Here is a 25,897-nt window from a genome sequence, read left to right as displayed (position 1 = left end):
GAAATGTTTATAAAAAAACAACTTCGATAACTAGGCATCAGTATATTAAATACTGTACAGTAGCTGCCATTACCATATGTCAGAAAATAATGTTTCAGAACGGAAATAGCAATAAGGCCAAAACATATATAAGCAAGAATCAAAGTATTAATAGAGTTAAGTTGCATTATTGTATTTCAGGCAAAAAAATGCCAAATTTCACAAACAAAAAGTCATAAATGTGTGCCTACATGTAGATCTATAGACTCTTTTGTTGTAATATTTAAACTGTTTTCTCTGAATTCTCCCATTTATTTTCATTATAGTTCACTAACTTGTTTGAAGCAGTCCGACGTGTAGCTTGGACCACATATTTCCCCCCAACTAAAATTGCATTGGATATTCCTTACAACATTTCTCAGATTCTCCCCGTTGTGCAGACCATCGATCAAGAGTTCATCAGTTTTTCATCACTGGGTGTTAAACTTACATGCCAGAAACGCTAACAGACGGTGACAATCAAAGAGACGACTGACTTGTTATAGTAGTTGTGTGTCTTGAAGGATCCTGGTTATATATAGGCACCTCTCTTTCCTTTTAAGGCCTCCGAAAAAGGCAGGTGGGGGTCCGTTGGAGACACTGGAGGTTTAGTCGGCCCGGGACTGGTTTTAGGCTCCCCCGTGGATTTAGGTTGACAACTGAAGTCGCTGCTAAGGAAATCTCAAGGGGTGAGCAAAGCTTTGTCAAAACCTTATTTTATTTCCCCCTTGCTGTGTTTGGAATTTTAATGTACTTGTCTTCCAAATTGGGAGGGTGCAGGTGGGAACAAGAATTGTATCTGAGAAGGGGCGAGATGAGGTGTTGTACACTTGCACGCATAGATATGATAAAATAAAAGTGACATGTTTTAAAAGAGTCATTGCAATATGTCTAAATCAGTGTTTGTTGTCCAATAAAACCAGAGCTATGGATGAAATGGACAGTTGTTTGCGTGTTCTCCATAGCAACGTCCTGGAGTCTTTCTGGCCTTTTGCTAAAGTTTTGTTTCAGGTCTTAAAAATAGAGTAATGCGAACCTAATGGGACTTTGTTAAACATCACATGCATGTTGTTTTAGCCATTGTAGGAATGTCACATGTTTATACAGTTTTAGCTGAGCATTGCAGAGGTTTAGTGTTACAGACTGAGAGGTTCAAGTGTTGTTTTGGACAGTTGTACTTTTACAGTGTTGGCCAGAGGGGACACACTGACAGGAGCAGCTACCTTTCAGTTTACTTCAGTTTCAACGCACATACAGGATAGTCGGATTTGTTGTTTTATTGTTTACTGCTGGTTGAAATGTGGCATAAAACAAACAAATCATTTTCATCTTCCCCATTAGAAAACTTTACTAGTGTGAATCTGTGCGTCTTTGTCATTGCAAGGTAGCCAATGAGAGATTATGTTTGAATCTGTCTGAACGTGCGTGGCCAAGTGTTCAAGTTCCATTTTGTAGATGGTGTTAACACAATACTGGAAATCTCACAAGGAACACTTGCACAATCTAATAATAACTTGTAGTTGCTCTACGTCATACTAAGAAGGGTCCAACATTTTGTTCACAATGTCAAAGGGTGAAGTATTACTTCTCAGAATGCTGTTCTACAGTTGGACCAAACTTCAAGTGGCCTGTAACATTAACATTTGTCATTTTAAATGTCTCTTTACACAATATGTTTGTGTGTGTTGTTATTACTGTGCTGTCATATTTGCAATAGCAAGTGATGTGTTGTAAGTACTATACAGTATATGTGTGTGTGTGTGTGTGTGTGTGTGTGTGTGTGTGTGTGTGTGTGTGTGTGTGTGTGTGTGTGTTGCTGATCCAACAGGTCAATATCCGCGGTGTCATCATGTGGGGCTTGATCAAGCGAGGGAGTTACAACCATGACTACCACCATAAACAGAGCCAGTATGTGCTTAAAGAATACAGCAGGTACAGGACAGCTACTTTGCAAAAAGCAACGCTGTTTAGGATTTTAATGATGCTGACTGTGTTCTTACTAAAAGTAGCAGCTTAATTTAAGCGTTGGCTGAAAATGCAGCCATACCAATGCAGCTAATAATATTTTCAAATGGTGAGCCCAATAAGAGACAAAATTGAAGAGCAGAGAAATTTACTTTATCGCAGTGTCCACGGCTACTTCAAGGTTTGAATAGTTTTAAACTGTCCGAGACTGCGTGTGACAAGTAGCACAAGTCCTTTGAGGGTCCTGCCTCCTTTTGGGACTGAAGTTGAAATCAAACATTGATAGCCCAAAAGCCTATGTTTTGGAGGGAATGGTTGTGTCCATTCTGATAGGCATTAGCTGCTCAGTAAATGGCTGGAATGTAATGAGATAAGAAGAAAATGAGAAAGTGCTGCTCAATTGTGATGTTTGATTCCCACACGCTAACTCGAGGCTGCCCAATTCAGTTACGGCTTTTCACAGCGACATTTTTTGCCACATTAATTCATAGAGCCTTGAATTTCTGTTTGATGTCTTGTGTTTGTTATTTACTGTAATTCATTTTGCAAAGATGGCTTTCCACAAGCTCCCCACTTGTCCCTTGTTCTCTTTTTTAACTCTTGCTTTTGCATCCTGCCAATGCTCAAAATTGACTTTTTTTTGTTGTTGCTGTGGAAGCTGCTAATATAGAGCTAATTTTCTTACCTCTATTATTTATTTCTTTATTAACTTGGGGTTTATTTTTTTGCCTTGCGTTGAATCTAATTCCAAATAATGTGAATGTGATATTTTGTATGTAATATTATGTATGTGTACTGAATGAAAAAAATCGTAGTTCTCGACCTTTATCGGAATCTGCACCGATATTGAATAGGTTCTTTGAACCACGTTCCATCGACCCTAATATTATATTTTCTTTATATATATATATATATTTTTTTTTTGCATTTAAAAGAAATTACAAGTTTAGAAGTTAGAAGTTATCCCTATGCATCAAAACACACTTACCAACTTGTCATTCACTTAAACGCAGATTTGCAGCTTTGGTCCCTCTGTCACCAAATAGTCTGTGACAGCCCTACTGCAGATTCCCATGGCAACATATTTGACTATTGTTGTTAGCTTTCCTCTGAATTCCTCAGTCAAATTCTCTCTTCTATATTTAAGATGTAGCAATGGAATGATTTTTTTCTCAAGGGCATAAACATCGTCTAGACAACACCTTGCATCAAAAACACAGCTTTTGGATCTATTGAAATCAGAATAACATTTGTGACAAGTAACTTGGTGAAAAAAAGACGACGATTTTGAAAGCTGCTAAATACACATACACTCTGATATGCAAAGTGCTGGAGTCCCGCTACTACAGCTATTGTTGGGGCGATTCTAGTGGTCGAGGCACCATCCTTACCTCCCACATCAAGACCTGCAACTTTTTTTGTGCTCCCCTTTTTTCTGACATCCCTCCTTGCATGCATGCATGATATAAATCCCTCTGGAGTGCAACAGAAATACAAGAGCATGTGAGATGATTTTTTTATCAGGATAAGAAATAATACAAAGTAAAAATGCCAAATACCGCTGACTGCTGCAGGGTTGGATTGGAGTAGTATCAGAGTAAATGGTAACTTTCTGTATTGTTGTGTCTTGTTAATGCATCTTGTAAAATATATTTTTGTGGGCATAATTTTAACATGAAGGCAATATTATAAAATATTTTAATTGGCTAATTTGCCAATATTAGGGAATTGCCAACTAAAAGCACCCATTAATTGCTTTTTCAAATGCCACATCTGTTATGAAGTGATTCAACTTTGTGTCTGTTGTTTAGCTCCGAGGAGACGTTGGACAGATATGAATATAAAACACGAGCCCACATTCGGGAAGTGGTAAGAATGCTTTCACTTCTTGTTTTTAAACTGATTTCAAAACTCAAATCTATCAAGCACATAAATAAGAGAGCTGTGTGACAAAATAACCACCATAGCATGTTCTGTTCAGTATTTATGTTCAGGCATAAGTTTCCATTTACATTTAGTTAAACATGAGGATGCCACGCAAGTACGTGCGAGAGGAACCGATGATCAGGGGGCCGTCCTTCCTGGTCAGACTCAGGTCGCACACCGTGTTTGAACACACTCCAATCAAACTTTTTTGTACTGTGGAAGGCTATCCTCTGCCTATTGTGAAATGGTGAGTAAAAAAAAAAAAAGTACATAAATATGTACCATGTCTCAGTTCTACTATTTTTTTTTTAACTTAGGTATAAAGATGGTATGATCCTGGACATGTCATCTGGAAAGTATCTCGTTGAATCAAAAGGAGGAGTCCACTCTCTGGAGATTCCAAGGTATATAAGGACGATCATGTGAACACTTGCTTTGACAAGAGTTTTCTGCCCAAGTCCTAAAAGCCTCTGGGCCAGGCCGGGAGCATCATGGCACATAGTTTTCTCGAGGGAGGATTGCATATTTGCAGTCCCCTTCCCTCTTGGGAAGCTCAGCTGTTCAAGTGCTGACCTCAGTGTTACATGACACTCAAGGATTGCTTGAGTCATCTCACTCTCCTTGGATCCAATCACCTCCATATCCTTCTCTTTTCACAAACACACAGTTTGAGAGCCTCCTATAAGTACAAATAGGGTTGGGGTTATTTTGGGGGGGGGGGGGGGTTGACACTAAAATGTCAAAGAATGGCCATGATACATGTCATTATAAACGTTCATGCAGAGCCTCAACATGAAAGTGTTACTTCAAGTCTCTAAATCCTCCAGTCTGCCAAGGCAAGTGTCACAGCAGAGTTTTAGCGCATGTTAATCATGCACATTCTTATCCAGAATTGCTTTTTGTCCAGCCCTTGCCAGGGACATCAGTAATCTTGTCAAGAATGCCGAGGAATTTTGATGACAGTGTGCAATAGGAGTGAGCTGTTAAGGCATTAAGAGATGAATATCAATTGTCAAGGTCAAATTCCAAATTCAATTTTATACAAGTGTATTTTTTCCCCCCCAGATGTTCAACTGACGATACAGCCCAGTACACAGTTGTGGCTGGTAACATTCATGGACAAGCCACAAGTCAGGCTTCCGCTATTGTGAAGAGTACGTCCTCCCACATTTTATTACCATATTATATTAGACATTTTATACCATATTTAAATGCATTGCTAATGAAGGTATTGGATTTCCTGTCTCTTATTACATTTATTTGAGTCCACAAAATGTGCAAGTAAATTTATTCACATGAAAAATCTTCGAGATGTTACCTTTTGTGCTATTCTAGCTTTTCTCCATCTATTTCATTAACTGCCTTTTTCCCCCCCATTCATTACATAGTATTGCTGGTTCACCATTACTTAAATAGGGGAAACAACTTTGATTTTTACTCTTGTAGGGTACAAGAAAGAAGATTTTTGTCCATATGGATGGATTCCTTACAACGGTATGTGTCAGGAAGTTATGGCAGCGGATGATGTTTTTTGTATGGGTCATTTCAAATTTGGGTGATGAAAAGTTAATGAAACCCTGTTTTATAATTATAATAATTGAATGCTCATGTCATTTGCAATGGATTTCCTACCCTTTTTGTCATTTGACATTTTTTTCACCCTGCTTTTCATAGTTTCAATGATTCCACAAATCCATTTCACTAAAATCCACATTACCTTTACGGAAAAGTTCGGCCCAGTGTTTGCTTCTGAAGGAGATTCGGCCACTCTGACCGCCGCCATGAACCTTGAGCCCAACCTGGCCAACCTGCAACCTGATGCACAGTGGTACAGAGATGGTAATTGATTACAAATTGGTCTCGTTTAATTTTCTTTTTGTTTGTCTTTTCTTTTTATTTGCTGCTCTGCACGATTGCATTTCTTTCTGTGTGTCTCAATTCCAGACACTCGTTTGTTTGATTCGAAATGGGTCAAAATTGAAACGGGCAGAGGAGTCAGCACCTTGACTATTCCTGACCTCTACAAAGAAGATGAAGGCTTATACACACTGCGCATGGTTACAAAAGGAGGCATTGCGCAACATAGTGCATTTGTCTCTGTTGCAGGTGAGGAATGGTGAACTAAATATTATATACATCCAACACCTTTAGCATGAATGAAACCAAAATTATAATGAAATTTTGTCAAATAAATTGAAATTTCAATTCCATTTGCCCGGTGTTCTGCATCTATACAAATAATGACTCAATCAATGTCAACTTGTCACTTGTGTAGATGGTCCTACCCCAGTCGCTGGTGCACCCGGTGCTCCAATGGACATCAAGATCCACGATGCCAACAGAGATTATGTCATTGTGTCATGGATGCCTCCCAATACGACGACAGAGGGTCCAATTCTGGGATACTTTGTTGACAAGTAAGAGTTGCCATTGAGTCAACAAAAGCTATTCCCCAAATGTTGACCTTCTCATAGTAATGATACTACAGGGAAAAACAACAACTTAAAGCTAAATTATAAATATCAATAACCTCTCTGTATCCTTGTTCAGTTTCTTTTCACTCAACTTTTCAGAAGCGAGGTTGGAACCGAAAACTGGACTCAATGCAACGATCAGCCCATAAAGATCTGTAAATATCCAGTGGCTGGCCTGTTTGAAGGACACTCGTACTGCTTCAGAGTCCGAACCGTCAACGCCAAAGGAGTCAGCAAACCTTCGCGCATGTCTGCACCCATCGCTGCGCTAGACCCGACTGAGTTTGGGAGGCTGCACAGTGAGTGGCACTGGAATACTAAGGGTTAAGGTTTCAAACTCGGGTTGATTAAAACAAAACAAAAAACAGTATACTGTACACTAAATATTTTCTTTAGCAGCTAAAGTTGGCTTGTTTTGATTTTTCAATGACTTTGCCATAAATGTGAAGTGCAATCTTCGAAACATGACAACAAACTGATATTTGTCTTTCCAACTATAGATGAATGTAATCATACTGAAATATTGAAATAATAATCATGATTTTTGCTCTTTTCGTAGCTAAAAAACTTGGAGGAAATCTGGATGTTGTTTCTTACCATGATGAAGTTGAAGGTGTGTTTTTTGACTTTGAATTTCTTGTATACATTTCTCCTTGTACAATGCTATTGGCAGTGAATTTTTGCTCCCTTACATACTTTGTGTAAAGCTGAAGGAGAACCTCCAGGTGCTCCATCGGGTGTTCATGCATCGGAAACTGACAGGACTTACATTGTTCTGAGCTGGAAAGCTCCGGCAAAATCCAACAAGGCTCCCATGTGGTACTACATCGAAAAGGTGAGCCAGATATTTATCTCTACTGACAGTCAGCCTATTGATCACTGCTACTTTGGTTATCTAATGTCAGATACACACTCATAAAGATTGTAAATGATTTTTGCATTTCAGTGACAGAAAACAATTATCCAATAGTACATGGAGTAACAATGGTTGTCTCTTTTGCTGCAGACTTTGGCAGACAGTGAGGCGTGGCAACGTGTCAACACTCAGGTCCCAATTCGCTCCCCTCGTTACGCTGTCTTTGACTTGTCAGAGGGTAAACAGTACAGATTCAGAGTCGTTTCTGCAAACATGTATGGATGCAGTGAGCCGTCAGAACCAAGTCGGCCTATTGAAACCCAAGAGATTAAAGGTCTTCAATCGTGTTCCTGTCTTTCCGTCAGTATCCATCATGATTGATGTGATGACAACGTTAATACTGTTGCTTCATTCCTTTGGCATCAGGTGTCCCTTCAGCTCCGGGTCAGGTCATCGCAACTCGGGAAACTGACACCTCTGTCCTCATTCAGTGGGCTCCTCCAAAAGAACCCAATAATCTGATTGGCTATTACATCGATCAGTGTGTAAAGGGTTCCAAAGACTGGACCTCAGCCAACCACAAACCACACAAGAGCACGAAGTACGTTTGCAGTAAACAAAAAAAAAGATTTTGTAGTTTTGATTAGACTCAATGGCTCTAGTGATTATTGAATAGTGTGAGACCCATGTGACACTCTCGTTACAGGTTTGTGGTTAGCGGTCTTACCACCGGAGAAACCTACGTGTTCCGTGTCCAGGCTATCAATGAGATAGGCCTCAGTGAGGAGTCCCAGGAGTCTGCACCACTCACAGTCAAGGCTGCCCTCAGTTCGTATTTCCTCATTTTGCAATTAAAATTAGTTTCATATTCTGTGTTATTGCTTGTATCACTGCTTTTCAATTCCTTCTTAAATTTTCCATCTAGCCACACCTTCCGCTCCTTATAAGATTGCTTTGGTGAACTGCGATGGACATTCAATGGTCCTGAGCTGGAAGAAGCCCCTTCACTCCGGTGGAGCATCAATTAAGGAATATTATGTCGATAAGAGACGTAGTGGAACAGAGTTCTGGAGGGAGATCAATATTCCACCAATTGCTGAAAGACTTTTCAAGGTAATGTATAAAACCTTAAATATACTATACTAAAGGTCCCCAACCACCGGGCCGCGGACCGGTACCGGTCCGTGGGTCACTTGGTACCGGGCCGCCAAGCCGTACAGGAAAAAAAATAAATATTTTTTTTATCGACGATCAATTAATTCAGGTCAAGACGCTCGTCCCGGTCACGTGACAAGTTTCCCCAGTCAAAGCTAGCAAAAATGAGTAAGAATTCATTTTGAAAAATATTAAAAAATTGGCGATTCTCTCCCAATTACATCCATCGGTTCAGGTCAAGACGCTCGTCTTGGTCACGTGACATGTCACCTCAGTCGAGCCCGCGAAGCAAGCAAAAATGAGCAAGAAACAGAGATGTTTGGAAAGCTTCTTCGGAAAGGGAAAAAAGCCCAAGGAGACGGGATTTTTTTTACCTCATCTAATATGTATCAAGCATACGAGCTGGTGTTTTAGAACAGCCTAGACAAGTAAATAACAAAAAAGAAAAAAAAACTTGCTAGAAGGTACAGCCTTATTTCTTTCCCTGTTGAGAGAAGCACGCAATGCGGATAGTAGTTTGACAAGCATTAGTAAGTATATTCATGCGTAGCACATTTCGCAGGGGTGGGGAGTCGAACCCTAAATCTGAGGTGTTCGAGCGCAGCGACGAAGCCACTCGCCAAACGTGCCGAGCTCGGCAATCATTCCGCTTTCACTTCGAGTCATTCTTATCCGTTCAGTATTTCGTTCCGCGCACGTTGGGTAAGTACAAAATAGTGTTGGGTCGTGAGTGAACGATTCGTTCAAAATAACTAATTTCTTCAGTTCATATGACTTCAACCAGTAGGTGTCAGTAATGCGCATTGAAGCTGGTGCCACCTCACCGTAAAACAAAACGAAGAAGAAAATGACGTAACTTCCCGTTCACGAACGAGTAGTGAATTGCATTTCCCGTTCCAAATGAACGGATCTGTGAGTGAACGAGTCAGTGATTTGCATTTCCAGTTCATCGCGAGAACGGATCAGTGAGGGAACGAATCCTGATTTTCCCGTTCGAGAACGAGTTAATGGGTGAACTGCCTTCCCGTGCATCAACGGATCAGTCAGTGAACGTGTTGCGTCTCCTGGCGTGAACTATGTAAGCCAGAATGTCAATTTACGATTTGCCAAGGAAAGAAAGAACCACTCACTGAAACACCACTTCTTTTATGCACGTTTTCTCCAAGCTAACGGCTAACTTTATTGCATGAAGGGATGCCCCGTTATGCAACAACGGGGAGATTATGCTTCTCTTTGGGTAATCTTGATTTTATAACACTTATAGTAGTTTTTAAATAACGTGTATGCATATATGTATATGCCTAAACATTGTTATACAATATATCTACTGCAATTTCACATTAGATTGCTGGTTTGAAATTTACTTTTAATATTACTATTATTATTATTACTTTTAAATAAACATTTATGTTAAAACTTGTCTGGTGTTTTATTCCTTGTTTTTATATTCGCCAATTAAAACATAAAAATCTGACATTTGGTTAACTGCTTTATATGACAATATGTGTTTTACGTTGTTATAGGAGTTGGAATAATAGGAATAACAAATGTCGGCATAACGAATGTTTTTTTCAACCTTTTATTCAAATACAAACACATTCGGTATAATAACACCATCAACTACAATCCAACAAATAGAAAATTAAAACATGAAACCTGAAAATGGCGGTGTACCTAATAGAGTGTCCGAATGACGCCACAGATCAACCAGCCAATCAGGAGGTGGGGGTGAGGGCGGGTGTGGCACTTTTCACTTTCAGTTAAGCTTTGACCATGATTTTTCCCGAATGAAGTGGCCTGTGATTAGGTACACCTGAAAATGGCGGTCTACCTAATGGAGTGTCCGAATGACGTCACAGATCGAACAGCCAATCAGGAGGTTGTGGCACTTTTCACTTTCACTTAAGCTTTTTCCCTAATGAAGTGGCCTGTGATTAGGTACACCTCATGGACACTTCAATAGGTACACTACACGGTAAAAATAAAAATAATAAATAAATAAATAAATAAATAAGAAAGTGTAGCGAGCGATTCGGTGAACAATTCTTTTGAACAAATCTTTTGAGTGAACCGATTCTAAATATTCAGGTCTTAACTGGAATGCACATCACAAGTTCAAAAGAGTGCAGACGGCCCAGAGCTGCCAGGTCGAAATAGCCGACTGGTTAGTGACATGGGCTGTAGCTTGGTAAGAACTTGGTTCAAGCCCAGGTCTGAGAATGGACCTTTATCTGCTTTTATTGTGCAATTAACCCTTTATTTATTTATTCTTTTTTTTTGTACCCAAGGGTCAAAGCTTAAATGAAAGTGAAAAGTGCCACACCCGGCCTCACCCCCACTTTCTGATTGGCTGTTTGATCTGTGACGTCACTTCGACACTCCATTAGGTACACCGCCATTTTCAAGTGTACCTAATAACAGGCCACTTTATTAGGGAAATATCATGGTCAAAGGTCACAGGTGTCAAGCTCTAGTCTAAAATGGCGGTGTACCTAATGGAGTGTCCGAGTGATTCCCTCGTTAAGTGCACCTGCGTGAAAAGTTTTGGTCACTTTCACGTTCTGCAGGAGCTAAAACTTTTCACGCAGGTGCACTTAACGAGGGAATCACACGGACACTCCATTAGGTACACCGCCATTTTCAAGTGTACCTAATAACAGGCCACTTTATTAGGGAAATATCATGGTCAAAGGTCACAGGTGTCAAGCTCTAGTCTAAAATGGCGGTGTACCTAATGGAGTGTCCGAGTGATTCCCTCGTTAAGTGCACCTGCGTGAAAAGTTTTGGTCACTTTCACGTTCTGCAGGAGCTAAAACTTTTCACGCAGGTGCACTTAACGAGGGAATCACACGGACACTCCATTAGGTACACCGCCATTTTCAAGTGTACCTAATAACAGGCCACTTTATTAGGGAAATATCATGGTCAAAGGTCACAGGTGTCAAGCTCTAGTCTAAAATGGCGGTGTACCTAATGGAGTGTCCGAGTGATTCCCTCGTTAAGTGCACCTGCGTGAAAAGTTTTGGTCACTTTCACGTTCTGCAGGAGCTAAAACTTTTCACGCAGGTGCACTTAACGAGGGAATCACACGGACACTCCATTAGGTACACCGCCATTTTCAAGTGTACCTAATAACAGGCCACTTTATTAGGGAAATATCATGGTCAAAGGTCACGGGTGTCAAGCTCTAGTCTAAAATGGCGGTGTACCTAATGGAGTGTCCGAGTGATTCCCTCGTTAAGTGCACCTGCGTGAAAAGTTTTGGTCACTTTCACGTTCTGCAGGAGCTAAAACATTTCACGCAGGTGCACTTAACGAGGGAATCACACGGACACTCCATTAGGTACACCGCCATTTTCAAGTGTACCTAATAACAGGCCACTTTATCAGGGAAATATCATGGTCAAAGATCATAGGTGTCAAGCTCTAGTCCTTGGGGCCACATTCCAACATGTTTTCCAAGATTCCCTCGTATATGCAAACAAATGTTAGTATTTATGTATAAATACATAAGGTGGCACAGCCCCCAAGTTGGCGGAGCAAACCAATGGATCACGCCCACTACCTAGAGGGCGGGGTGAAATCCAATAGTGTAGGGGGCCCCCTAGGTAGTGGTTGTGATCCATTGGTTTGCTCTGCCAACTTGGGGGCTGGGCCATCTTATGTATTTACACATAAATACTTGCATTTGTTTGCATATGCGCACAAAGCGAAGTTCCAATTCTAAAATACCATTTCGGTATATGCTCACACCTGGGGTCGAACTAAGGTCTTACCGAGGGAAAGCCCGTGTCACTAACCAGTTGGCTATTTTGACCTGGCAGCTTTTGGGCGTCTGCACTCTTTTGTACTAGTGATGTGCATTCCAGTTCTCAAGTGAACTGAATCTTTAGAATCACAGGCCACTTCATTGGGAAAAATCATGGTCAAAGCTTAACTGAAAGTGAAAAGTGCCACACCCGCCCTCAACCCCACCTCCTGATTGGCTGGTTGATCTGTGACGTCATTCGGACACTCTATTATGTACACCGCCATTTTCAGGTTCGTACGCGAAGATTCACGAGTGAGTGACAGACAGCGTTGCTCTTATGCCAGCCGAGACACGTTATGCCAACATTGATGTTTTAATTTTCTATTTGTTGGATTGTAGTTGATGGTGTTATTATACCGAATGTGTTTGTGTTTGAATAAAAGGTTGAAAAAAACATTTGTTATGCCGACATTTGTTATTTGGGGGGACACCAACTCTTGTCATATAAAGCAGTTAACCAAATGTCAGATTTTTATGTTTTAATTGGCGAATATAAAAACAAGGAATAAAACACCAGACAAGTTTTAACATAAATGTTTATTTAAAAGTAATAATAATAATAATAATAATAATATTAAAAGTAAATTTCAAATCAGCAATCTAATGAGAAATTGCAGTAGATATATTGGATAACAATATTTAGGCGTATATATGCATACACGTTATTTTAAAACTACTATAAGTGTTATAAAATCAAGATTACCCAAAGAGAAGCATAATCTCCCCGTTGTTGCATAACGGGGCATCCCTTCATGCAATAAAGTTAGCCGTTAGCTTGGAGAAAACGTGCATAAAAGAAGTGGTGTCTCAGTGAGTGGTTCTTTCTTCCCTTGGCAAATCGTAAATCGACATTCTGGCTTACATAGTTCACGCCAGGAGACGCAACACGTTCACTGACTGATCCGTTGATGCACGGGAAGGCAGTTCACCCATTAACCCGATCGCGAACGGGAAAGTCAGGATTCGTTCCCTCACTGATCCGTTCTCGCGATGAACTGGAAATGCAAATCACTGACTCACTGACTCGTTCACTGCAATGCAATTCACGACTCGTTCGTGAACGGGAAGTTACGTCATTTTCTTCTTCGTTTTGTTTTACGGCAAGGGGGCACCAGCTTCAGTGCGCATTACCGACACCTACTGGTTGAAGTAATTTGAACTGAAAAAAGAACGAATCACTTTAGGAAATGATTTCACTCTCGTTCGCTGAAAGAAAATAGTTCTTTTGAACGAATCGTTCACTCACGAGCCAACACTACCATTAAACCATATACGTAATTTCCATACAAGACAAGCGAGGGTCCCATAGTGTCACCCCAACTACCTGAGTTTAAATCCCAGTGGTACCAAAAATATTTTATCATGGAAAATTTTGCAACACAATTGCTCGTGTGCTGCCCCATCAAAATAGACCTCCCTAAAGCTTGGGGCTAGGGTTGGGGCTAGGGTTAGGGCTAGGGTTGGTCCTTGGGTTAGGGTTAGTTAGTAATTAAAGATAATAACTAATTACTAATAAATAAATAATTAATAAAAAAATTATGTCGTTTATACTTGTTTTTTATGCCAGTCGTATCATTTTATTTCATCGCATTTATATATTTATTATAAATGTATTATTTATATAAATTTACTATTTATATAAAGGCCGGTCCGTGAAAATATTTCTGACACGTAACCGGTCCGTGGCGCAAAAAAGGTTGGGGACCAATGATCTATACTACTAATCGCGACAAACTTTTCATGTGCATGCATAATTAAATAACTATGGGAGGACACTCTCTTGGATTTAGAGTGGCTTTCCCATTTTATAGGATAACATCTTTGCCTTCACTGACAGGTGGAGGCATTGACAGAAGGAGCGGTCTATCAGTTCCAAGTGTACGCGGCCAATCTGATTGGCCTGAGCCCGCCATCCAACCACTCAGCCGACTACATTTGTGAGGCCTGGACAATGCCTGAGCCAGGTTAGCTGTGTTTGTTCTACACTGAAATGAAGAGAGAATGTGCAAATAAAGTATCCATGATGAATGATTGAGTGATTAAATTTTGAATCTTGATTGTGTGTGCTGTGCTTCAGGTCCTGCTTATGATCTGGATTTCTGTGAGGTTAGAGATGATTCTATGTTGCTCAAATGGCAAAAGCCCGTCTACATCGGCTCCGGACCTGTCACTGGTTATTATGTGGAGTATGCTAAGAAGGGCACTGTTGAATGGACTACAGCCAATGAGACACCCGTCAATCAATGCTTCTATAAGGTAGGGATATCTGGTAATGTGCTTATTCTGTTGTTGCTTTTTGAACCTTCATTAGGAAGTAAGTAACGATTTGTTCATTCTAAACCGTAGGCCTGTTTCTGTATTAGACATTTTCCTACCTCATCTCAGACATTCATGAACTGGATCTCAATGAGTCAAATGTCCAGGTTGCTTCAATTCCAGTCCTGATAGTTGTGTTCTTGTTTTCACCATTACCAATGGTTTTGCCCCGCTGCTGTGACATTTACCTGTGTGACACTGGCATCTAGTGCACAAAGTTGGCAATTGCATGTTGGGTTTGAGATGCCAGAGAACATAAGCAATCTATTAGGCATAAGCTCATTATTGTATTTAAATCCCTCTATATTGCCAATTTTACACCTACTATGAATTATTGGCTTGATTCGTGTTTAAATAGATAAAAACAAATAAGGCATTCATGGAACTCTTTTCTCTTAACTGTCAGTAAAATGTTTTGTTCTCCTAGGTAACAGGTCTGGAAGAGGGCTGCACCTATGACCTGAGGGTGCGCGCTGTCAATGATTCAGGTGTAGGAATGGCCTCAATGAATTCTGACCCTGTCACTGCCAAGGCTGTGCCAGGTAAAGTGAAAACCAGCTTTGCTTCAGATTAAAAGAAAACAAAAACTTTCAAAGCAAAACCCCACCAGATTGTATACACGGGCAGCTCCTGTGTTGTTGTCAGATAAGGACAGTGCAGTCAAACTATTCCCAGTGATGCTTGTGTTTTCTTTGTGCGTCATGTAGGCTCCCAGGAGGTGTCCTGCAGTGTTGATAAGAAGACGGGCGACATTGTTTTCACTTTTGAGTCGTGCCAAATGAATGCAGGCTCTCAGTTTGTCTGGAAGAAAGATTATGAAGAAATCACAGATTTCTCCAAAGGAATTGAGATTAAAACTGAAGGCAACAAGTAAGATCCTACGAACTCACTTAAAGATCTTCAACATGACTCATCTGACAGTCTTTGTCTGTCGATGTCTCGCGAAAACTTTACTGCACAGAACCCAGCTGATCTTTAAGAATGCAGATAAAGAAGACTTTGGGACCTTCTCTGTCGCTGTCACCAACACAGACGGAGTTTCATCAAGCTTTTCCATCAACCCGGATGGTACGTTTTGTTTTTGTTTTATTGTGTTGTAAATTTCTCAATCCCCACAAAAAATGTTTTTATCCCTATTTATTTATGAGTGCGGTGCATTTGAATAAAGCCACTTAAAACTAGGGTCAGGTTTTCAAACTAGGGTTAGGGTTTCAAACTAGGGTTTAAAATGAGGGTTAGGGTTTCAAACTAGGGTTAGAGTTTCAAACTAGTGTTAAGGTTTCAAACTAGGGTTTCAAACCAGGGTTAGGGTTTCTAATTAGGGTTTCAAACTAGGGTTAGGGATTCAAATTAGGGTTTCAAATTAGAGTTAAAGTTTCAAACTAGGGTTTCAAACTAGGGTTAGGGTAAATTAGTCTCTAATGAGGATTCTCAACAATCGCCTAACCGTCCCTCTCATAGATCTGCCAGTTTGCGGTCGTCTTCAAAATTAACAACATTGGGTCTAAGGCGCTTCTCTGTAGTTATGCCAGCATTTACGATGGTCCGCTTACATAAAATCCATGTGTATAAGAAAACTAGCTGAGCAAGCACTAAGTGATTGAGGCGAGGAAAAAAAAAACTTCAACACAATCCATCTTTTTCCAATTTTCAGTATATATTAATGCCCCTTGAACTGAAGAATTAATAATCCACACACAAATGAACAATAATTTTGTTTTGAATCGTTTTTTGTGCCTCTTTCTCTATGGAAGATTGCCACAGTCGAAAAAGAGAGATTGAAGTGTCAAACCATGGCATGAAATACAGTACAAATGAATGTCTTTGTGTTTCAGAGATGAAAAAGCTTGTGGCACTCAGCTATGATGTCAGACACCCAAGTAGGTACCTTTTGGCTGAATCCTCCTTCAGTGTCTTCAATACATTTCTGTGAATAATTCATCCTTTGCTTTTTACCCATCCTCCACCCCATCTCTACCTTTTGTGTCTTAGCTCTGAAACAATTATTTTGTTGGATCCAAACATTCTTTACCTGCATTTGCATCACCTGCCTAACTACTATTCATCGCTGCATCTCATTTGACTCCCTTAGCCCCTACTCCCCTATGAATGCTGAGAGACGCTCTCCTCGGGCCCAAGTGCTAAGGAGAGAATGAAAAGATGCTTTTTTTTTTTCTAACCTCTTTCAAATGTTGTCCTTTTTTCTAGTCATCCCACTGAAGTCAGAGTTGGCCTATAAAATTTTGGAGAGAGGCAGAATGAGGTTCTGGCTGCAGGCTGAGGAAATTTCCCCCAACGTCACCTACAAATTCTTTGTTAACGACAAGGAAATGTCTGGAGCTGATGTAAGACACAGTTTTAGTTAAAAAGAATAGTTTAAAAAAAAGATGGAATATAAGTATGAAAGAAGTTGGCTCTGGGCAATGCACTATGAGGATGATTCAGTAAGCTGCATTTTGTATGGCTGCAAAATGGAAAAGATCTCAAACACTTTCATAAGCATCTTACATTATTTCATATGTGGCATGAAGCAGCTTTAGTCTTTTCAATGCTTTCTTTGCAGTCCATCAAGATGGGCCATGACGTATCTACAGGCGTCATCGAGTTGATCATGGACCACTTTACCGAGGAAAATGAAGGGACATACACTTGCCAGATAACAGATGGAGGCGGCAAAGCACAGAGCTCAATGGTGCTCATTGGAGATGGTAAGAGAAGCTGGTGGACAAAATATGTTGCAGTTTGATAAACCTCCTAAGTATATGTCTGCAACAGAATTAAACATGTTTTCATTGATGTTTGTATGTAGTGATAATGAGACGCTCTAATTATTTCTAACTTGTTCATCTATTTTGGTTCATCTAGCTGTACCATTGCGTTGTGAAATTTTTGTTTGGCTTCTGGTATCTTTTTTATGTGATATATGTGCCTCAATTAAGTTTGGAATTCTTACACTGTACATTCAAGAAATGTACTGTGTAAGAATTCCTGCTGGCTAATTTAAATTATTCTGTGTGTGCTTGCATTCATGTGTGTGTAGCTTTCAAGGCTGCGCTGGCTGAAGCTGAATACCAAAGGAGAGAGTACATCAGAGTCAAGGAGGGTAAGAAACACAACATTATTTATTCTATGGGCTCCATATATCACTTAGACTAAAGCTGGAAGCAATGTATTCAACAAGAACAGGCGGATTACTCATTTCATTCAAATAAAAGAAATAAACCAGCATACACAACCATTTTTTTTTTTGCACATAATTATTTCTATGTAAAGTTATTCATGGATCACCATACTCTCTAACAGGCACGCATTTTTGCTAGTGAGATGCAACACAAAAGGTGATTTGGTTATTTTGTGACCATTTTTTACACCATGGAAAAAGATGAATAATAGTGCAGCTCTCATCGTGGCGGCGTTCATTAGAATGTACAGATGTGCCTAATAATGTGACCAGCATTTATGGATGACCACACTTCCATTGTCAGAGAAAGGTTTGCACACAAAGATGTGAAATTACTGCTAAATTATTCAGTGGGCTGTTGCTGCAGTTGAAGCAATAAAGGTCCAAAAGTCGTTAAACATAATGACGTTTCATCAGTGTTTTGGTGTCCCGTTGCTCTCCAATAGGCCCCCACTTCAGCGAGTTCTTATCCCTTCACGTGGGAGACGACTGCTCAGTCACACTCTTGTGCAAGGTAAATGCAGCCAAACTCAATTATTGAACATTTGCACTCGAAACAAACAGAAGGCTCACTTGTGGAGCTCTCTTTAGCCACTCGGCTCAGAGCGGGTACAGGAAATAATGGTCTTCAATGATAACACCCATGCAGAGACTTAACTGAAATGAGTCTGCTGAGATTATGCCTTTGTGAATAATGTGAAAAAAAAAAAGTTTTGAAGGATATGCATACACTATGCAAGTACTACATAAGCTCCTTGTCAAGCTGCCGACATTTAGGAATCGTGTGGTGATTTTCTGTGGTTAGTTCGGGAGCACTACATTATTTTGGGTGACTAACTGCAGGCCACAACTCAATACGGTGGAAGAAAGATGGACTTTTTTCCTCCGGGAGCACCAAAGCAAATGCTCAGAGAAAGTCTTAATGATCAATTATCAATGATTTAGACAGTCTGAAGTCAGCCACGTTGAAATCATTAGGAACCAATTTACTTATGAATGGTATTAGTGTTTCTAACCTCTGCACAGTTTCACTGGGAGTGTAACACTTAAAGCTTTCAATTGTTCTGAAGGAAGATAAGGTACTTCACATGAAAAGTGACTTAGAATGGTGGCTTAATGGAAGCAAAAGAGAACATTATACTCGTGATCAACCATTTAGAAGCTGTTAAAGGAAAGAAAGAGACCAAACCTGCCTCAATTGTCTATTCTTGTGCGAGTGGAATTTCCCCTCAAGTACAGTAATCCCTCGTTTATCGCGGATAATTGGTTCCAAGACCACCCGCAATATGTGAAAGTCCGCGAAGTATTTTTTTTTTAACATACGTACATACATTGTTTGTGTATCAATAAGTATATATTAAACCATATAAGTGCATATGTTATCATTAGAACATTAAATAATAGTTTCAAACATGTAAATACTATATTAATACGTAGTATAAATGACATACAGAAAATAATGTATAAATAATATAAATATACATATGATACGTGTGTGTGTGTGTGACATATGTATATGTAGCTAAAGTTATAATCGAACCGCGTTGTAGCGAGGGATTACTGTAATTTCACTGAATTCAAAGAAAGAAAACATTGCAACAAGCCTGCAGCTATGAGCGTAATCTTTGAGTTTTATACAAAGATGCCGATTGTTGAGAATTCTGTTTGGCATATCTTTTTTTTTGCTGAAAGCTTGAATAATTCAAGCTGGCTTGCTTCCCAACATGACTTGTAAATTAAGCTTGCTCTTCAACATCCTCAACCATCAACCGAATGATCAAATTCCACATTTTATGATCAAAAATCGACATATGACTCATGCATACCCCGACCACTGCATGATGTTTTCATAGGTTGCCAACTTGAAGAAAGACTCTGAGTTCCACTGGTTCAGAGAAGATGCAGAAATAATTCCTGATGTGAAACCTGACCTGGTATCAGGAGTCTGTAAACTGGCAATTAAACTGGTAAGTTATTTTTTGTTCCTGTTGATGTTCAAATCTTTATCTCAATACATACGATGCTACCTCTACAGTGGCTGTCGAAGGACAGCTAGACTTGATGACTTAATTAAATGTAATTGCGGTTGAAACCAGCTCAGTGGCCTAGTGGTAGAGTGTCCGCCCTGAGACTGGAAGGTTGTGGGTTCAAACCCCGGCCGGGTCATACCAAAGACTATAAAAATGGGACCCATTGCCTCCCTGCTTGGCACTCAGCATTAAGGGTTGGAATTGGGGGGTTAGATCACCAACTGATTCCCGAGCGCGGCACCGCTGCTGCTCACTGCTCCCCTCTCCCCCAGGGGATGGATTAAAATCACACGGGGATGGGTTAAATGCAGAGGACAAATTTCACCACACCCAGGTGTGTGTGTGACGATCATTGGGACTTTAACTTAACTTTAACTTTTAACTTTAACATGTGGAAATTGGTAAACAAATGCCATCTCTCATTATTTTATTGCTGTCTGTTCTCCAGTTCTCTCTGAAAACATCGGGGCTTTACAAGGCCACCATCAGCGATGCTAGAGGGAAGGACATGAGCCAAATAGACGTTTCTGGAAAAGGTAAACTGAATTATTTACAAGGTTGATTGATGAGGACAAAAATCAAGAATACATCGCAAAATATGTGAAATCTAGTTTACTCATTAAAACGTGTGAAGGACAGAACATGTTTTAAATATAAGTGGCCCAACTGGCCTTGCCTTCCACTTCGTATTTCATCAAATTTCAAATCCTCTAACTCTTCACCATAGTGTTTACATCAACTTTATTTGTATGTCTTATTTTGTAGTGTTTGAAGAGGCCATAAACCAGATCACCCGACTGGCTGGTAGGTGTCTTCCTGCTTCACATAGCACACACACACACACATGCACACACGCTTGCACTAATTTTCATCATTGGAGGGTAAAAAAAAAAAAATCGTATCCTTTTAGTCATGCGTGTAGACCAAAATTGAATTAGACTTCCCTGATGACAAGCAAAGGTGCCTGGTGACTGTCAGCAGTCCAAAAGTGGCTGTGTGATTTTCCAAAGTGACCTCTCCCACCTCTATCATCACCCACAGGAGTGAGTGCGCACGAGCTAGTGATCCACTGCACCGCCACCGGGATTCAGCTGCAGTGTCCCATGAAGTATTACACTTCAGAGATGAACATCGTCTGGTACCACGGGTAAGGCGCCATTTTCAGTATGAACACCTCTCACCGCTAAGCCCCTGACTGCAATTACTGCTTACGTCTATGACAGAAATCATGAAAACACAGTGCGCTAAGTGCAGGGGGAGAGGTGATCATTTTAAGCCTGCCTGCAAATATATGAGGAGCACAAAGCACCTTGTTTGGTTTCTCCTCTCAAGTTGAAACAAAAACAATACGCTTTGGGACGTCTGCTGCAAGTGCCTTCATTATCCCTGTTATTGGAGCAAAATTGGCCTGTTTTGTAACCAAAATCACACTCGATTATTTTCCACGGAGCAGCGCGGACGTTTCTGCACTTAAAAGCACTCCATGGGGCCCAACAGAATGAAATGCACAAACAGGTGTAAAGACAACGTGCAGGGGGAAGGCTTGAGGGGGCGGTAAAGAATGAAGACACGGGGCGCAAGGGTGACACGGGTTAGCGGATGCTTTTGAGGTTATTTAATTATGCATAGAACACAAATTACGGAGATGAGATTTGTAACCTCTGCTCACGCCTTCTGCGAATGCACATGAGAGCCAATGACAGATAGCAAGAGAAAGAGGAATTGCTCTCCCTCGGCGTAACATTAGGCTGGCATGTAAACACGATTTTCCATTACCTCAAAAGTAGGCAGTACACAACAATAATTGCATACATGTGCACCGTCTAATAATCTCTCCCACCCCGTGTCTCTCAACAGTGACAAAAAACTTTGCCACAGTGACAAGATTGTGATAGGAGGAACACCTTCCATGGCAACAATGGAGGTATTACCTTTTGTGTGTATTTTGGTGCATCTATAACTAATTTGGGTTGATGGCAGGATGGCCTCTAAAAATGAAACAAATTTAGATCACTCATTAGTGGGAATAAAAAAAAATCATTGTGTCTATAAAAGTTAATTAAATGAATGAGCTCTTCTTTTTTTACCCTGTGCCAGAGAGTGTCATAATTATAATTACCTTTCTGATGAAATAAGCATGAGTTATAGGCATGCATGTATAATTTAATAGCCAGGCACTGACGGAATGATGGCTTTAGTGTTGATAAGCGGCTGAATGAACTTTTTGATGTAAAGGTGATTGAGCCAATTGAAAAGGACAAAGGGAAGTACTCAATCGTGATTACCGACCCAGAAGACTCACACAAACGGACGCTGGACCTCAGTGGTGAAGGTCAGTACTTAGTAGTGTTACTTGTTTTCATGAAGCATCAACACTGGGGTGAATTTGATAAAGGGAATCAGTGTTATTTTGTCATTTAAATTAGAAATGATGCTATTCAGTCTTTGTCTTTTACAGTTTATGAGAAAGCATACGCTGAGTTCCAGAGACTCAAGTAAGTCTTTAATCCATAATCACTTTGAAACTTTGAATCAGCATAATTTAGACATGTGCTTTGTTAGCTTCTCTGTGGTGACAAAGTGACTCCCTAGTATCAATATAAGTGAAACCACAACATGTGGCTTATCAATTTGTGTATGATTTGACTCGGTTTGAAATCAAACAAAAACAGTGCAAGTCCAACAGCTTGAATGTGACATGCAAGGTACATGCTCCATTTTTAACATCAATGAGGAAAAAAAAAAATGGTGCTAAAAACAATAATCACGAAAAATACAGTGGAAAGCACCCAAATCCCTTTTCTAATTACGTACCAATGAGAGGTGTTCAAGCGCAACATTTCACCTACACGCTGGAGCAAGTGTCCCACCCTGCTGGCTGTTTATTGAGTATCAAGATGGAACAAGGAGAGCAGAGCTCCCCGAGCCATCTGGTTCTCAGGCTGACCTCTCACCCAGCCTGCTGCTCTAATTGGCCTCTTCCAATTATTATCAAAAGAAAAACAACTTTGAATATTACAGAAAAGTACATTCCAATTGTGGTTTGGCTATTGGACTAAAATATCCCCGGGCAACCCATCTGAGTACTTTTTCCGACCCAAGCGTGTAGAGGATAATTTAATTTGGCCAATGGCCATGAAGGGAAGCAGAATGCAACCAACTAGAATGAGAACAATCTGTCATCATTTTGGATCATTGGTTGAAAGATAAAGCCAGTGACGACGAAAATATGAGTGTCGTTTGAAGTCAGCCAGATAAAGCGTCTTTCAAAATCACGAGGACTCCTTTTCTGCATAAGGATGGTGAAGTTTTAAGATCATTTGATCAGCAATTGCCCTGACTAGAGGCATGTATCCATTATTGTTCAACTCAACTTTGACCATGCTGTATTGGATTAGATAACCATTTAAATTATATACTATAGGGCTGTTACTTAGACAAGGGTAGTGCTTTGACGTAATAAAGCTAAACAGGAGAGTCATCTACCTAAATGTCATCCAATGAATTAAAACTGCAGTAACTTTATTTGATGATTTTTTTGTTTTCTGTAAGTAAAGTGAAGAGCCTAAACAATTTGGTTTTCTTTTCAGGGCTTTAGCTTATGCTGACAAGAGTGAGTGTGCATCTTTTCATTCTGTTCAATTATTGTCTTTTGGCACGATAATGCTGTTTGCTAAATGACTGTTTTATTACAGATCGCGGTAAAGTGATTGGAGGTCTGCCAGACGTCGTCACCATTATGGAAAAGAAGGTAACCTGGCGTGATAGTGGCCCTTTTGTGTGGATGCAATAAAAGGGTATTAGTCAGATTACGTTACTAATCCTCATCTGCATGTCACTAGACGCTGAGTTTAACGTGCACAGTGTGCGGGGACCCCAAACCGCAAGTCTCCTGGCTAAAGAACGGAGTGGAGGTCGAGCGTGATGATCAGGTAAAATAATAAATGGAGAAATAAATGAGCGGAATTTCCACTTCCACGCACTGCACGTCAACCATGAAACCGACATCTTCAAAAAAGCGGTTGCTCTGTTTATCATTACTATGATTGGCTCTTTGTTTTCACATCGTCTGTTTCAATCACGTTTTTATATCTTCAAGCACACTCTGAATGTATAATTTCAAGAGCAGAGTCTGGTTTGGAAAAAACAATCAGAACTGAAAGCCTACTTGGTGGTGAGGTTATCAACGTAGTAAGCGTGTTCAAACAAAACAAAAATAAACCCAGCCTTGCTTAAGTCATCCACTCCGTGTTCCCAGTCAGTCAGCGGAGGTTCTTTATACATTATCGCCATCCCAGCGGCTCCTGCTGCCTTTGAAGATTTAAGTTAAAGAAATGGCAGCGATCCAGGAGGAATATATGTTTTGAAAGTTTGCCCTCGTCTTTATTCATTCCCTCACCTGCTAACAACGCGTCTAAAACAAGAACTGATGTCCTTGGTGATATGTCTGCCAAAACCCAGGGGTGCCTCCCCTCAACACAATGCTTTTGAAGCTAAGTACTGGGAAAACACAAAGAAAATGCATTTAGACAGTACATAGGACACATGCGGAAACTATAGCTATTTACATGTTGACTAAAGCAGTTATGTTTCTAAGTTTGAAAACACACGGAACGAAAGAAGCAAGCAGGTCTGAGAGTAATAAAGAGATTTTTCTGATCACAAGTGCCCTAACTGAAAGCTCTACGAACGACATTGTTACCATATTTAGGAAATGATATCATGAACTCAGTTCATGAGATAACTGATATCATTTTAATCATTTTTGATACCGCTTGTCCTCATTAGGGTAAAAGTTGAGCTTCACGTGGCACTTACACTGAGTGGGAACTCAGACAGCAACAAGATTGATATCTGACGTTGCTTTATTGACGTGCTGTGCACAAATAGCACCAGAAATCTAGTCAACATTATTTATTGTTTTTTGTTTGAGGTACAACATAAAGGTCCCAAGTTGACACTTTCAACATTTGTTTCCATGTTTCAGTACGTGGTCTCCCTCGACCAGGGCAAGTTTGCCAGCCTTACAATCAGAGGCGTTTCCATGGAGGATTCCAGCAAATATTCCATGATTGTCCAGAACAAATACGGAGGGGAATCTGTGGATATTGTGGTGAGTGTTGCTGTACTGCAAATCACTGGATTATTGGAGCCTAATGATGAGATATTTTGTAATTTAGAGCTGAGCTGCATAATATTATATTATCTTGTTTGAACCTGCAAGGTTGAAAATGAAACTAACTTATTGTCCGATTTTCTTCAGGTTTGCGTGTATCGCCAAGGTGAGAAAATCCCCGAGGCAAAACCAACCGTGACAGCCAAAACAATTATCCCTCCCAAAATGCCCATTGAAATGCCTCAAACTACCATCCAGCCAGCCCAGTCCGCTCCTAGCCCCACCCCTCCCAAGGCAGCACCTGGAAGAGGAGTGAAGAGTCCCACTCCCACTCGAAGGAGGTTTTAAAAAATTAATTCACAAACAGGTTGGAAAACTGGTGCTCATCTTCAGTAGAAACATTTGCTTGAAATTAAATAGACTGAAAACTGTGACATTAATTAGAGTTGGAGAATCTTTAAAAACAAATTCTACTAAGTGTATGATCATATTAGAACATTTAAAAAACGAGTGGGATGTTTCAAACTGTGAAAAAAACATGATACCATTCAACAAAAGAAATCATGTCACAGCTCGATTTCATTCAAAACAACCAAAATAAAAACACTTGAATACAAAAGTGACCTGTTTTAATTCAACTGAAAAGCAGCACGCTCCAAATCTACACTTACATCAAAGTTTACGAGCCTAGTAGTCATGAGCAGTTATCTACCTTTTTATTTATGATCATCAATCATTGTTGAGTCCCATCAGGTAAAGATAATGTGTCTGTTGAGTGCACACTGTGCCTTGCTTGCTGCCGATCATCAGTCAGTAGTGAATGGATCAAAGCAGTGAAGGTATCACTGATGAAAAGATGGCTGATGAGATTCGTGCTTCATCGCAACAGTCGTGACTCGTGAGCAACTGAAGAGAAAGACACAGGCGTGACACTTGCATGCGGCAAACAAACAAAAATGAGAGATTGCGCTTTGCCGCATGTTGGGACAGGAGATGGAATGAAAGAGTGAAGCAACTCCAGCCAAGGCGACAATCAACAATGTCTTGTG

At 40.2% G+C, this 25,897-nt stretch overlaps 1 protein-coding gene across 1 annotated transcript; it reads left to right on the top strand.

Moving 5' to 3' along the window:
* The first annotated feature begins 581 nt into the window (after positions 1-581).
* myom2b (myomesin 2b) lies at positions 582-25,467 on the top strand. The gene is made up of 39 exons (XM_037247429.1): positions 582-707; positions 1,847-1,950; positions 3,795-3,852; positions 4,002-4,156; positions 4,227-4,313; positions 4,975-5,063; positions 5,356-5,403; positions 5,584-5,748; positions 5,854-6,015; positions 6,185-6,326; positions 6,483-6,682; positions 6,943-6,996; positions 7,091-7,218; positions 7,390-7,573; positions 7,666-7,840; positions 7,946-8,067; positions 8,165-8,352; positions 14,043-14,169; positions 14,283-14,461; positions 14,949-15,063; positions 15,229-15,391; positions 15,483-15,589; positions 16,357-16,401; positions 16,730-16,866; positions 17,085-17,229; positions 17,562-17,624; positions 18,149-18,216; positions 19,556-19,669; positions 20,181-20,268; positions 20,498-20,536; positions 20,774-20,879; positions 21,590-21,656; positions 21,968-22,064; positions 22,191-22,227; positions 23,323-23,345; positions 23,428-23,483; positions 23,575-23,664; positions 24,720-24,845; positions 24,996-25,467. The coding sequence occupies exons 2-39, from the start codon at positions 1,868-1,870 to the stop codon at positions 25,194-25,196; spliced, it is 4,233 nt and encodes a 1,410-aa protein (XP_037103324.1). The 5' UTR covers positions 582-707; positions 1,847-1,867; the 3' UTR covers positions 25,197-25,467.
* Positions 25,468-25,897: the final 430 nt, after the last annotated feature.

Source organism: Syngnathus acus, chromosome 3 (assembly GCF_901709675.1).
Source record: "Syngnathus acus chromosome 3, fSynAcu1.2, whole genome shotgun sequence".
NCBI lineage: Eukaryota > Metazoa > Chordata > Actinopteri > Syngnathiformes > Syngnathidae > Syngnathus > Syngnathus acus.
Note: the sequence above shows the minus strand (reverse complement) of the source record. Positions and strands in the feature narration are given on the sequence as shown.